The 13,532-nt window shown below is 37.0% G+C and overlaps 1 protein-coding gene across 1 annotated transcript; it reads right to left on the bottom strand.

The window, feature by feature from the left end:
• Positions 1 to 423: 423 nt before the first annotated feature.
• Positions 424 to 12,006, bottom strand: SCAMP5 (SCAMP family protein). The gene is made up of 12 exons (XM_086459227.1): positions 11,839 to 12,006; positions 10,174 to 10,284; positions 9,998 to 10,060; positions 9,811 to 9,844; positions 9,578 to 9,700; positions 5,174 to 5,236; positions 4,969 to 5,062; positions 4,235 to 4,280; positions 4,071 to 4,138; positions 2,133 to 2,181; positions 1,230 to 1,295; positions 424 to 680 (listed from the first exon to the last, which is right to left on the bottom strand). Exons 1-12 carry the CDS (start codon positions 11,905 to 11,907, stop codon positions 648 to 650), a joined length of 819 nt encoding a protein of 272 aa, XP_086315353.1. The 5' UTR covers positions 11,908 to 12,006; the 3' UTR covers positions 424 to 647.
• Between the last annotated feature and the right edge of the window lie 1,526 nt (positions 12,007 to 13,532).

Here is a 13,532-nt window from a genome sequence, read left to right as displayed (position 1 = left end):
TCAAATCATTCCCTCGTTCATCATATTGTCCAATTCAAACAACTCAATGGTTATAGCTTCTGTTTCTCCCTTGTCATATCATTCCATCATATGCCCACACTGTCAAAGCGACAAAACATAACGGCTCATCGATGCAATGTTTGAGTGTTTTTTTTTTTTGATAGGTGCAATGTTTTGAGTTTTAACTTCTAAAACATGTTCTCAGTCTAATTGCATCCATGATTAAATAGTCAGTAGGCCCGCCCAAGTACAATGGGTGCAAAATTTAAAATCTCTATTTTGTTTAGCATCTAGATTGTTAACCCTTGACCGTTCGATCTATATATAACGCACCCCAACACAATTCTACACTTAAATGATTACCAGCAATGTGATAATATAGGGGTTAGATTGAATGGGCGTAAGAGAATATCATATGAGAAATGAAGCAATAGCAATCCCATCAAAGCTTAATCACTTAACAAAACAACTAGGTAATAGCAATCCTACAAGCAGGTCATTTGATGTGGCATTGTGCATCAGCTGCTCATCACACAGAGAAAATGAAGTAAAAGAAGGGTAAAAAAAAAAAAAAAAAGAATATACCAAGACACTTCAAGCAGAGCAACACATATATTCGATCAGGATATTTATCACCACACCAGGCTTCACTTGTTTCCTCTGAAATACAGGTAAGTTTTCTGCATAAACCAAAGAAGAGGCTGACCTCGGTCAGAAGAAACTATATTTAATGAAGTGTAAAAGTGAAAACAAAAAATTAATCTTCCGAGGAAGGAAACGAAAAGCTCATATAAAGCTTGACAATTTATGTTATTCTTTTAAAATTTGGAAGTATAGGCTTCTCATGCTTTCTGTCTCTGCTTTCAATTTTCCATTTTTTTTATTCCTCTTCCCCATGCTCATAAGCCATAAAAACACCAATATGAAGAGTTTAGCAGTGACAAGTGTCACTTCTGATTACATACTTCTCTTGATTAAATCCTCTAAACTTTCCTACTACACCTCCATTTTATATTTACTTAAAAACCATTGTCCAAGTTGCATGTCCAATGTCCCCACCCTCTTTTTGGTTAGAGGAAGAGTGTCTGCCAGTAGATCAAGACAACCCAGATCTGTAGTACTACTCTTTTCTTTCTTTTCCCCCCCTCTTTTGTTGTTGTTAAAAAGGGACATAATAGTGCTAAAGAAAATAAAAAGTAATAGTAATAAGGCAGCAGTATATCACTAACCTGAAGTACCCACAAGCTTAGAAGCGATTCTAAACAAAAAAATGCAAACCCAATCAAGTAGAAAATCTGCAAGAAGCCAAATAACACAAGTTGTATCTTAACATTCCAGAATAAGAAAAATGATCCTAGACTACTTGTCCAACAACAAAGAAAACAAAAATAGTTTTATAAGATTAAACGCAAGTGGGTCCATGCATCCAGAAAAGACCCAAAATAACAATAAATAAATAATAACAATACAAAAATTGACATGGACTATGACATCGAAAATGAAATGCCAGTTTGGTCACTAATTAATATGTTGGCTATAATTAAAGAGACTTGACGCATATACCTCAGTAATTGACTTGTATGATATTTACCCGTACATAGCTTTGGTTAGACTAATCGTGTACAACATGTTTTTGGTACTTCATGATCATAAGAGAATTTTAAATAGTTAATATTCTCCTTTTCCACCTTCATAAACTTAGATCTTCATCATTTTTTCTATTCTTTTCTTTTTCCTTTTTTCAGTAAACTTCATTCTATAATTATATCCAAGAAAGGAAAAAAGAGTTGCTCTCCCACTTCTGATCTACATAAAATTTTTAAAACTCTGGTAGTGTTTTTCTTCTTATCTTGCTGATAATTTATTTTTTATTTTTTTAATTGGTCTCTTTTTTATTCTGATCATCTGCAAATAAATGGATGTGTCTGCATATACTGGGAAACAGATGATCGTGCCCAATACAAACAGATATAGAAACACCTACATAGAGAACAAGTTTATCTTTAGCAATTCCATGCCTTAATATCAGCAATTAGTACATTGATGGTCTGTGTGAGTTAGTGGCTACAATTTTACATTATAAAATGCTAAGAGGATTAATAATATTGATACACAGGTATTATATAACTTACCCCCACCAACACTTCGTCTGAGAAGACATCAACCGCCGCAAGGATACCCCTAAGATTTGAGGGAAAAAAATCTTAGTTTCCATAAATATGCCAGACAAAGAGAGTATTGAGATATTAAAAAAAAAAAAAAGGGAAAAGAATAAGATGACAAAACATTGCATGGAAACACACTTATGCTAACAAAAACATAGTTGCAGAAAAACAAACACCCAAAGCGACTCCTTCCACTATTCAACGTTTTCTCTAACCATGCTTTAGCACAAAACCAAGGAGATAAGCATCACAAACTTGTTACTTGGAATTGAGTAATAATGCTAGTAAAAAAGAAAAGAACTGAAGATCTTCTAAGGAACTGATGAAACACCCCCACCGTAAGCTTCAGACTCCAGCCAAATTTCAGTCCATTATAAGCCTAGATGTGGCAGTCCAACAGCACAAATTTCACTCCAAACAAACCCAGAATGATAGACTTTGTGCTGCTACAACAACTAAACATTGGGTTTTCTAATGCTGGTTGAACAATGTCGGTGAGACCCACAGGGTTAGTTATTATAACCAATATTTGGCATTCTAGCAAGTCCCAATAATTCCTATAGCCCTCCTAAGCCCCTCATAACAGTCCCCACTACTTCTATGCAATGGCCCTCATAGTGAAAAAGTTCATCCCACCTAAAATCTCAACAATGGACACTAATTTCCACACACTTAAAACAAGCTTTTCAACACCCCTAGACTTGTAACAAAAGCCCAAATAAACCCTAAGACTCTTTTCTATCTACCACCAAAAGCTTAGGTCGTCCTACATCATAAGACCTATGATGTAGTAGATCTATGATATGCCTAGTCATATCATAGGTCTTGTTTGAAAGTAACACAAAAGCTCTATATCATAAAACAAGTAGACTGCAACTCATGGACATTCCTGAACTTCATTAACTGATTTCAAATATTCAGTGTCAGATTAAGGCAGTGTAGTCCCCTATGGGGAAACCTTGGCAGCAGATTCACCAGAAACCATTTTCAGGGTTTTAGTGTGCATTCATGGGGGAATGTACAGCCTCCATAGTACCAGCAGCAAGCATAGTTCCCCATGGCCCTTCACCATTACTATTCCCTCTGTGCAACTTTCTCCAATGCGTGTTTCCGACTGATGAAAAAATTTATGGCCTCCATAACACCAGGGGCACGCATACACTACCAACACCCTTGATGTTTATTATTCCCACTATGTACCTTTTTTACCTTGTGTTTGTTTCAGACTGATGAAAGAATTATGGCCTCCATAGCCCAGGAGCAGCTTTGCTGGTACTAGACCACCATTTTCCCCCTATGAGCTTTTTGTTATGTTAGTTTCCACAATGATAGTCTAAATAACAAACAGGTAACCAACACTACAATTTCTCACACCATACATTATTTTGTAAACAAAAAATGAAATTATTAAAGATCTGCACTAGCATGTTCTCCATGACCATGATTTGTCTCGGAAGCTAAGTCGTGATCAAACAAAACCAATCCCATAACCATGTTATTCAACAATCATATATTCTAGTTCAACCTGAAGTGCAATTTGCAAAATTAAGCGTTAAAACCTGATTTATCAGAAATTGGAATTTGTAAAATACCTTCACAAAACTAAAAATTAAGAATAGACTGGTGAAAATGAAATTTACGCCTGATTGCAACTTTTGTTTGACCACTTTACTTATATTAGTATCATAGGTGTCGCAACTCTTTTAAGGCATGACAATCAAACTTTGGCTGCATCTTTTGAGGTGCAGCTAATTACTTACAAAATAACCTTCATTGAAACTTACAAATTTCAATCTGCACAGTTTATGGCGCTATGCACACGTACACACGCACACACATTACAAACAAACAAAAAGAAGTAGAGTAAAGAAAGAAAGAATGAATGAAAGAAATAAACTAACTTACGTCAATGACTTTCCATGGAAGACAATTGGAGGAGCAATAGAAGCAAAAATACAAAAACCAATGTGGAGCTGCACAAGCCAATGCCACAGGTTACAAGATGGGAAATGTGCTATTAGGTATGAAGAAGAATACTAAACCAGACATCGCAGGTCAATAAAACTCACCATGTAAAACAAGAAAAACCAACCGAACTTCAAAGCACTGTCCGTCCTGTGAAGCACAGACAAGCAATCACGATGAAGTAATAACAAATCAACTCCAGAAAATTCATGTTAATGCACAAAGCAAGCAGAGACTACAAAGAAGGCAAAATATCTTCTCAGCAAACATCCATTGGTTAAAGACATAACAAGTAGGCTCCCAGAGTCATCAAAACAATTGTTGTCGAGCCACAGGTTTCTAACCAATCAAATATGATTCTTCTCTGTAAGAAGGTTTTTCTTTTAAGAAAGGTAAAAAAACCAAAATAGCCAGATATTATTTCTATAAAGTAAATTAAATATTAGATAACCTAGGCAGTCTTAAAAGGTTCCTTCGCAATTTCAGGGGCAAATGCAAGCATACATTGATAAAAGATAAGGATTTTCTCAAAAGTAAGGGATGAGCTGCTTCCTTCCATAGCCAGAAAAAGCAAAGAAATAATGGGAAGGGTCTTGCCACTGACTTCAGGTATACTAGTACAAACATTAAGGTTCATGGAGGCATCTCTGTCGATGACAGTTAGAGCTTTCAAGAAATAGAAAGGTCTTATCCAAAATGCAATACGCAAGAAAAACTTGTACAGAGAAACCAAGTCCAGAAAAGGGTGAATGAAATCAAAATACCAAAAAAGTATTTTTGGTGGATACAATACCAAAAAATATTGACAGTCAAACATCCAAAACGATAAACAGTATACCTCATTGCACGATAGAGAGGCCTATACCACAGCACATACGACAGAGGGCATCCAAGAAGAGCATAGATGATTGCAAGGAAAAAGATTTTGACACCTGCAGATTAAGAAACTTCTCTCAGAAACTCTAAATTATATCAATGCCTCTGAAATAATCAAAAGATTAGATGGACCAAATGCATATAATGCCCATGGAACAACAGCGTACCTCCACCTCTAATCCAACAGACAATCACAGCAATAATGTTGAATGCAAGACAAAAAACTATCCCTGCAATGACCATGTTAAAAAATAATTATTGTAGATAAATGCAGCAAATACTGGATGAGATTTCTTTTAAAAAAAGCAATAGTTAAATTAAAAAAAATCTTCTAAATGGCTTGTGAAGGAGGGGTGATTCCAAGAAGAAATTCAGTTATATATAGAATAAAATTAATTCTTGAAGACATGGTGTCAAATCTTGATCAGTCTGTACACCAGTTGACAGCAGTAGATATTCTCTATTTTTAGTAGTATACTGTATATATATGGATATGATCTGCGATTTGAGTATCATCTTCTTTTTTTTAGGTAAAGGGTTAGTGGTTAGTAAGGTGAAGTTGGGTTCAAGGGATTTGAATCTAAGACAAGGGAGCAACACTCCACATGTTTTTACCAACTTAGCTAAGTTGGCACTTCATTCCTCAACTTTTTAAGTTAAAAATAATTTTCACAAAATCTAGCATGATTTGGCCATCCAATTGGTGTCTAAGGTCAATGTACTTTTAGGTTACATGTATAGGAAACACTAACTAAGACTTCAATGGGATGTAGGAGGCTCCACAAACATCTTATTTCCCCAAGAAATGCATTCCCTAGTTTATCTTTAATGCAAAAAAGAAAAGGCTCTATCGCTATTGTGCAGTTCAGTAATTTACATCCCATTGAAGTCTTTGAATTTAGCATTTCTTACACCTTTATTTACACCCTATTTCAACAATCCATATTAAAATACCACAGTTGCATGTTGTCCTCACAGGGAAACCTTGAAGATAACTTTTCACATGGCTCAGTTCAAGCCAATAATATTGCAAACTTGCATAAGAGCCTGAAATAAGTAATTGACATTCTCATACTTTGCACCTATCAACATGTAGCCAATAGATGGCAAAGGAAAAAAAAAAAAAAATTGGCCAATGTAATAAAAGCCAGGTCAGTCTATTTCGATCTAAATTGATGAATGGTTTGTTGAGTTTAGTCCCACATCGGACACTCATTGCCTTGCCTCTCTCCTTATAAGCTCATTGGCCTCTCCACTCATTGGCCAATGTAGTAAAAGTTAGGTTGGTCTATTTCAATCTAAACTGATGAATGGTCAGTTGAGTTTAGTCCCACATCGAACACTCACTGCCTTGTCTCTCTCCTTATAAGCTCATGAGCCTCTCCACTCATTGCCAATTGGTTTTGAGTTGGACCCTCCAAATTTATCATGGTATCAGAGCGGGCCTTTCTCTCATCCACGTCACCCAGTTCATATCTCCATGTGCTTTAGCACAATCCAACCCACACGTGCGGGGGCATGTTGAGTTTAGTCCCACATAGGACACTCATTGCCTTGTCTCTTTCCTTATAAGCTCTTGGGCCTCTCCACTCATCGCCAATTGGTTTTGAGTTGGACCCCCAAATCTATCATGGTATCAGAGAGGGCCTTTCTCTCCTCCACGTCACCCAGTTAATATCTCCACGTACTTTGGCCCACACATGCGCCGGGGGGGGGCGGGTTGAGTTTAGTCTCACATTAGACACTCATTGCGTCACCCAATTCATATCTCCACGTGTTTTGGCCCAGTCTGGTCCACACGTGCGAGGGCGTGTTGAGTTTAGTCCCACGTCACTTAGTTCATATCTTCACGTGTTTTAGCCCAATCCGGCCCATACTTACGAGGGCATGTTGAGTTTAATCCCACATCGGACACTCAATGCCTTCTCTCCCCCCTTATAAGCTCCTACTCATTGGAAATTGATCTTGAGTTGGACCCCCACGTGTGGGAGCATGTTGAGTTTAGTCCCACATCGGACACTCATTGCCTTGTCTCTCTCCTTATAAGTTGTTGGGCCTCTCCACTCATTGCCAATTGGTTTTGAGTTGGACCACGTAATTTATCATGGTATTAGAGCAGGCCTTTCTCTCCTCCACATCACCCAATTCATATCTCCATATGCTTTGGTCCAATTCGGCCCACACATGTGGGGGCATGTTGAGTTTAGTACCACATCAGATACTCATTGCCTTATCTCTGTCCTTATAAGTTCCCAGACCTCTCTACTCATTGCCAATTGATTTTGAGTTAGACCCCCAAATTTATCATGGTATCAAAGCGGGTCTTTCTCTCCTCCACGTCACCTAGTTCATATCTCCAAGTGTTTTAGCCCAGTCTGACCCACATGTGCGGGGGCGTGTTGTGTTTAATCCCACATTGCCTTGTCTCTCTCCTTGTAAGCTCTTGGGCCTCCCCACTCATTGCCAATTGGTTTTGTGTTGGACCTCCAAATTTATCATGGTATCAGACTATCGGTTCGTATAGGTTACATGTATGAATCTTTCCACCCTTATGGGTGAGGGGGAGTGTTGAGTGCAATCCCAACATCACCCAGTTCATATCTTCAGTGCTTTGGCCCGATCTGGTCCACACGTGTGGGGGTCCAACTCAAAACCAATTGGCAATGAGTGGAGAGGCCCAAGAGCTTATAAGGTGAGAGACAAGGTGGTGAGTGTCCGATGTGAGACTAAACTCAACACTCCCCTACACGTGTAGGCCTGATTGGGCCAAAGCACGTGAAGATGTGAATTGGGTGACGTGAGACTAAACTCAACACGCCCCCGCACGTGTGGATCGGACTGGGCCAAAGCACATGGAGATATGAACTGGATCTGGGTAACGCAATGAGTGTCCAATGTGGAACTAAACTTAACACGCCCCGCACGTGGGGGCTAGACTAGGCCAAAGTACAATATGAACTGGGTGACATGGAGGAGAGAAAGGCCCGCTCTGATACCATAATAACTTTGGGGGTCCAGCTCAAAACTAATTGGCAATGAGTGGAGAGGCCGAGGAGTTTATAAGGTAAGAGACAAGGCAATGAGTGTCCAATGCGAGACTAAACTCAACATGGTCATCATACATACATGATGTATATCTTGAGGTCCCTTAGTAGCTAATGACAACAACCAATAACTTATTTTCTTGAAATTTTTTTATAGGTATAAGAAATTCATTATGAATCAAAATAAGGATATAATGACTTAACAAAAGATAAAATAAATAATAAGGAGACAGTTAAAACTTCTTTCTCCTTGTCTTTCTCTTTGTCTTATATTCCATTGGAATATCATTTGTTTTAAGGAACCACTAGTGTGTGGAATGGGGTCATCAAATCCAGAAATTTAGTTCACTTTGGTAGTCATCCTCAATGCAAAAAAAAAAAATTAGCAAGTACTTCAGAGGTATACATTGTTTGCCCCCACAATTTTTTTAATCACATAGCTCACATGCGCCATAAACCAAAATATCACAGAGGAATAACTAGACGAAACTGATTATTATTCAATTCCAAATATTAATTGCATAGCCTTGCTAGTTGCTATAATTCCAAATATTAAGTTGAGTCTGCTTTCAAATAGAAGGCTCAACCTTAATAGTCTACAAGAAGCAATTTTTCAATGCAATTACTATAAGAAACTGATGTAGGATATCTACATGAGGAAGACCAGAATTTTCTGGCCGAGTTGAGTCAGTCAAGCCTGATCAACTCGGGTTTGACCAGTCTGGTTCGGGTTGACCCAGTTGTGTCATATGTCTTTAGATTATTTCATTTTTAAGCAATTTATAAGTTTAGTTAGTTTCTATTTCAATTTTAGGAAGTTATTATTTTGTCTAGTTTCTACTATGTTTAGTCTCTAATTTTTTTAGATTTCTATTTTATTCTAAATTCGTTTTTATTATTTAGGCTATAATTAAAAGTACTTAGAAATGGTCAAATTGAATTCTAAGAAGATTAGAATGTTAGTAATATATTATATATAGATTAGAAAGTTATTTTTTAGTATTTTAGAATGTTTCTAAGTTGTTATGTTGAAGTAATCTATATAAGGAGCTTCAAAAACGAAATCCAATACATTAATTCAATTCTCTTTTATATCATCTTAATAATAATTATTTTCTAACTGTTTAGTTTATTTTCTTCCAAGCTATTGCTTGTTTACCTATTGAATCTATTGATTCACACGCTACAGATATGGCAGAAACACTTGTATGGTGGTGATTATTTAATCGGAGGACATTCTTATAGATGACAAGAAATATATGTCCATGCACACATTATTTGAAAGAATAAATAAAGACTTCGTAAATAAGAAATGGAAATTGTTTAATCTAAAGATAAATTGAAGAAACATAGCTCTAAATTGGACTTTTTTTTCTTTCCTTAAGCGGATAAATGTTCGTACATCCATGACCAACTTCAGTATTACTATTGAGGGAGCAAGATAAGAATAATTCAAACCAAAAGGCTTCCAAAAATGGTAAAAACTTTCTCAGCAACAATCAGGCAAAACATATTAGTGTCCCATACCTAACCAACTTGCAAAAGCCAAATACTGCAACCTCTGAGCATGATTGGGTATTTCATTTGGTATATCATGATGAATAATTGGAAAGAATGGAGGCCAGTTTTTATCATCTACAGGAACGCCAGCTGTATTGAAAAGATTAAAATCCACATGTTACCTGCTGTAGGAAAACATATGAAAGGGAAAATATAATCTTATCAATAAGCAACTTAGAATGTTACTTCATAAAAATTACCTCTAGCAACTGCATCTTCTCTTCTTTTTATGTCCTGCAATAGACAAGCTAAGCGTGAGAGAAATTAAAAATAAATTTGAATTCAATATTGAAAAGTGTGTATGCTGTGAGTCACTTTTATGGTGAAATGGTACAATTGTAAATAAACATTCAAACAAAATTTAACAATTGAGTTGTAAGAAGTAACTTGTTCTCTCCGTTTCAGATCTGCCTCCCAAGATGAAAGTTCTCTTTCTTTTTTCTTGGAATCCTGTTTTATATACACATGTACTTCTGGTTAACAACTCAGTTGTCCCACGAGACTTAAAAACAAAAAAATAGAAAATATAAGTCCATGTAAAAAACAGAGATGCTATAGCTTACATTCATTGTGTCAAGCGGTATGTCTACAGTTGCATCATGTTTGTGACCATAACCAACCGGCTCGGATCCTAGTGGAGGAAGACGTGACTTTGAACCGGGTGCACCAGCATTCTATACAAAGGGCAGTATCAGGACACCGGGCAGGGAAAATGAAATTAATAGGAAAAAAATAAACAAATAAAAGAAATGAAAGAAGTTTAGTATACACTATTTATGATGCCCTTCTAAGTAGGGATGTTAACAGGGGGGACGGTTATAGTTCAAGGACCAGAGCACCCATAACCTATGTTACCTGGTTTGTTGGCTCTGTCAGTTTGAATTTGGGGGTGTGGTTCACCACTCTTGAACAAATCCGGTTCATGGAGGTAGTTTGTAGAGGATATTTAAACCATTATGATAATCTCATAGAAGAAGATTCAGGTCAAGGCTCCTCAGTTTGAAACAAAGGGGCAGTGTTATCAAATGCGGTCGCATATTCGCATATGCTACAGTCACATAACCCAAATTATGCTATCTGCCAATATGTGATGGCATATTTTTGTGTACGATGGCATATTTTTCTTTTTTTTTCTTTCCTACAGTATATTTGATATGTGAAATCGCATATGTGAATACCTGCACATGTTGTTTAACAACATTGCAAAGGGGTGTATATCTTTAGTATTGACCAAATCTTGAGATTTCCAAGATGAGGGCTATCTCTAATATTTGACAAAACTGTGGGGGCATCTATAAAATTCACCAAAATATGGAGGTTTGTCAAATTCGATCATGTTGACGAACCCACTACAAACCAAACCTCGAATTGGTTCAGTTTGTACCTGTTCGCTATTCAGTACTTTATTAGCTAACCCAGCAACACAGGCCAGAACCATAACCTATTATATACATCAGTTCCCGGGAGTAAAACTGGTGCTCCCAAAACCAGAACCAAGAAATGCCCAATGCCCAATGCCCAATTTCTCATTAGGTCTCTGGTACCCATCAGTCGAATAAAATATATATGTTTTTAAAAAAATTAGAAGGTCTTTAATGGTCAAATCGAGGAGAATTTCAACACCCTAGGCGGCGATATAAAATACATTAAATTGCAGATCCTATTAGTTCTGGATCTGGATCTGGATTCAGTATGGGCAACAGTGAACCCAAAACCAGATAAATGGGGCCAATTGGGTACCCATTAATTAGCACATCAACTTCTATGCGAACTCTCACTCATGAAGTGAATCTAAAAATTACTATTAGATAATGTGTTTGCCATCCCAATTGTAACTTTCAATTCTCTCAAAACCCTAAGCCAGTTAATGAGGGATTCATATTGGGTTACAAGATCTTACTGGTTTTGAAGGTTCAACAACAATTTTTTTTCTCTCACTCCTCATCTTTAACAAATTACGCTTATTCTCAAAGAAAAGAAAATGTGTTTATAAATAATTCAAGAGTTAGCCTGTCCATGATTACACTATCTTTACAGCCAAACACCACTTAAATCCCTCACCAATTATTATCCCATTCTTGAAATCTAAACCAAACGGAAAAATTCGCAGATCTATAAAAATAAAACAAATGCTGAGAACTACAAGATCAAAACATGAAAAACAAGGGTTTCAAAGCTAAAGAAAATCGAAATCCAAGGAGAGAAAGAGAGATTCGAGGATCTGTTACCGCAAATGGATTGACTGTTTCTTCTTCATCGAAGGGATTCGGATCATTGCGGCGATTCATCAATGACATCGCTTAAAGATCTAGAGAGAGAGAGAGAGATTTCTTCCGGTGGAAGTGAGAGAAAGTGTGACTGAAGCAGACGATAGAGAGAGAACAAATGCTATGTTTCTGGTTACCGCTTATATACAACGCGGGATATTAAAAAGGAATGAAATTTTGGTTTCTAGTTTCCCATTTTGCCCCTACTACTTGAGCTAGTTGCGGCACGTAACGTTCGAGCCTTTTATTTTCGTCCCTGTTAAAGGCACGCCAGTTCTTAGTAAGGGCGCCCACACCAAATACCAATGTTTTTTTATGACAAAGATTTATAACAAAAAATCAGTTTATTCTGAAACTTATAATCCCATCAAAAGAAATTGAAGAATTGTGAACCGTTCATTTTTTTTTAAACACTTTTAATGAGGACGATCTCCTCACCATAGAGATTGTAGATGCACGAAATGGCACTACACTTTCCTTCTCTTTAAGCTCGGGGGGACCTGCAAAACAGCCCACTCCGACGATCAAGTTAGCCAAATTGATCAGTGTAATGTGCTTTTGAGAAGAAGAATTCGAACCTTTTTTACTCGTAGTCTTCTCCCTTATATAGGCGTTCAACCTGATCGTTTTCCGTGTCATCCCTTGAGGTGACCTGGGGTAGTTAGCCTACTCTCTGACATGTCAGCTGCAGGAGTTGTTGCAACTGCCCTATCGCTTCTGAGAAAGCCAGGTTTGGTCTGACATGACGTGGGTGGTTAGAACTGGCATTGCAGGCTTATCTGTCAGACCTGTCATACCGACCTACGAGCTGATGGCACAGCTCCGAGCTTCGAATACATGCATTCGTCGGGATTAATAGACCGAGCCACGACCTCAAATCATTAATCTTGGCCCCTGATCGAGCCACGTGTCCGTGCTCAAGAATTTCCCCCCACAGAGATCATCCTCACCAAAAATCAACTTTCCAATTAGAGTCATAATCATAATCTGACTCAAAAAAACGTACTCGTATGTACACGATTAACATGACAAATACACAGGATCATAGATGTTTTTCTTCGAGAGACACAAGGAAATATATCTATGGTTATGTGCACTTACCACATCAATCATGTACTTACTAACGATAAAATGACACGTTAAAGCATACGTGATCTGTTCATGATTGACATGGCAAATGCACAAAATCATAGATCTTTTTTCTTTGTGTATCCTGAAGAAAAAGATATATGATTCTATGCACTTGCCATGCCAATCGTGCACAAATTGCGTGTGTTTTAGCACGTCAGTTTATCACGACTCTTAGTTAATTGTCGTGGGAGGTCCCGATGCTTTGATTTCCAAAATAATGATAATGATAAAAACAAATAAATTTTGATCATGATTATTGATTTTTGATATGATAAGGATCCGATCCAAGTAACTTATCAATTCAGTTATGGATGAACCGTGGTCTAATTATAAATTATGTTGCATATTTTATTTAATCTGTATATAACTTATTTAGATTTTGTATATTAAATTGGATTTGATCTGATTTTGACTTGATTAGATCGTTTCTGAGTCAAGTTTGGATCTTAATATTTAATTAGATTCAATAAAAATCCAATCTGACAAAAAACTAATCTAATTTCTATCAAAGTTTCAATGGGTCA

Source organism: Akebia trifoliata, chromosome 11 (genome assembly GCF_017979445.1).
Source record: "Akebia trifoliata isolate Shusen 1 chromosome 11, ASM1797944v1, whole genome shotgun sequence".
Classification (NCBI taxonomy): domain Eukaryota; kingdom Viridiplantae; phylum Streptophyta; class Magnoliopsida; order Ranunculales; family Lardizabalaceae; genus Akebia; species Akebia trifoliata.
This window is presented reverse-complemented; position numbering and strand designations above follow the sequence as displayed.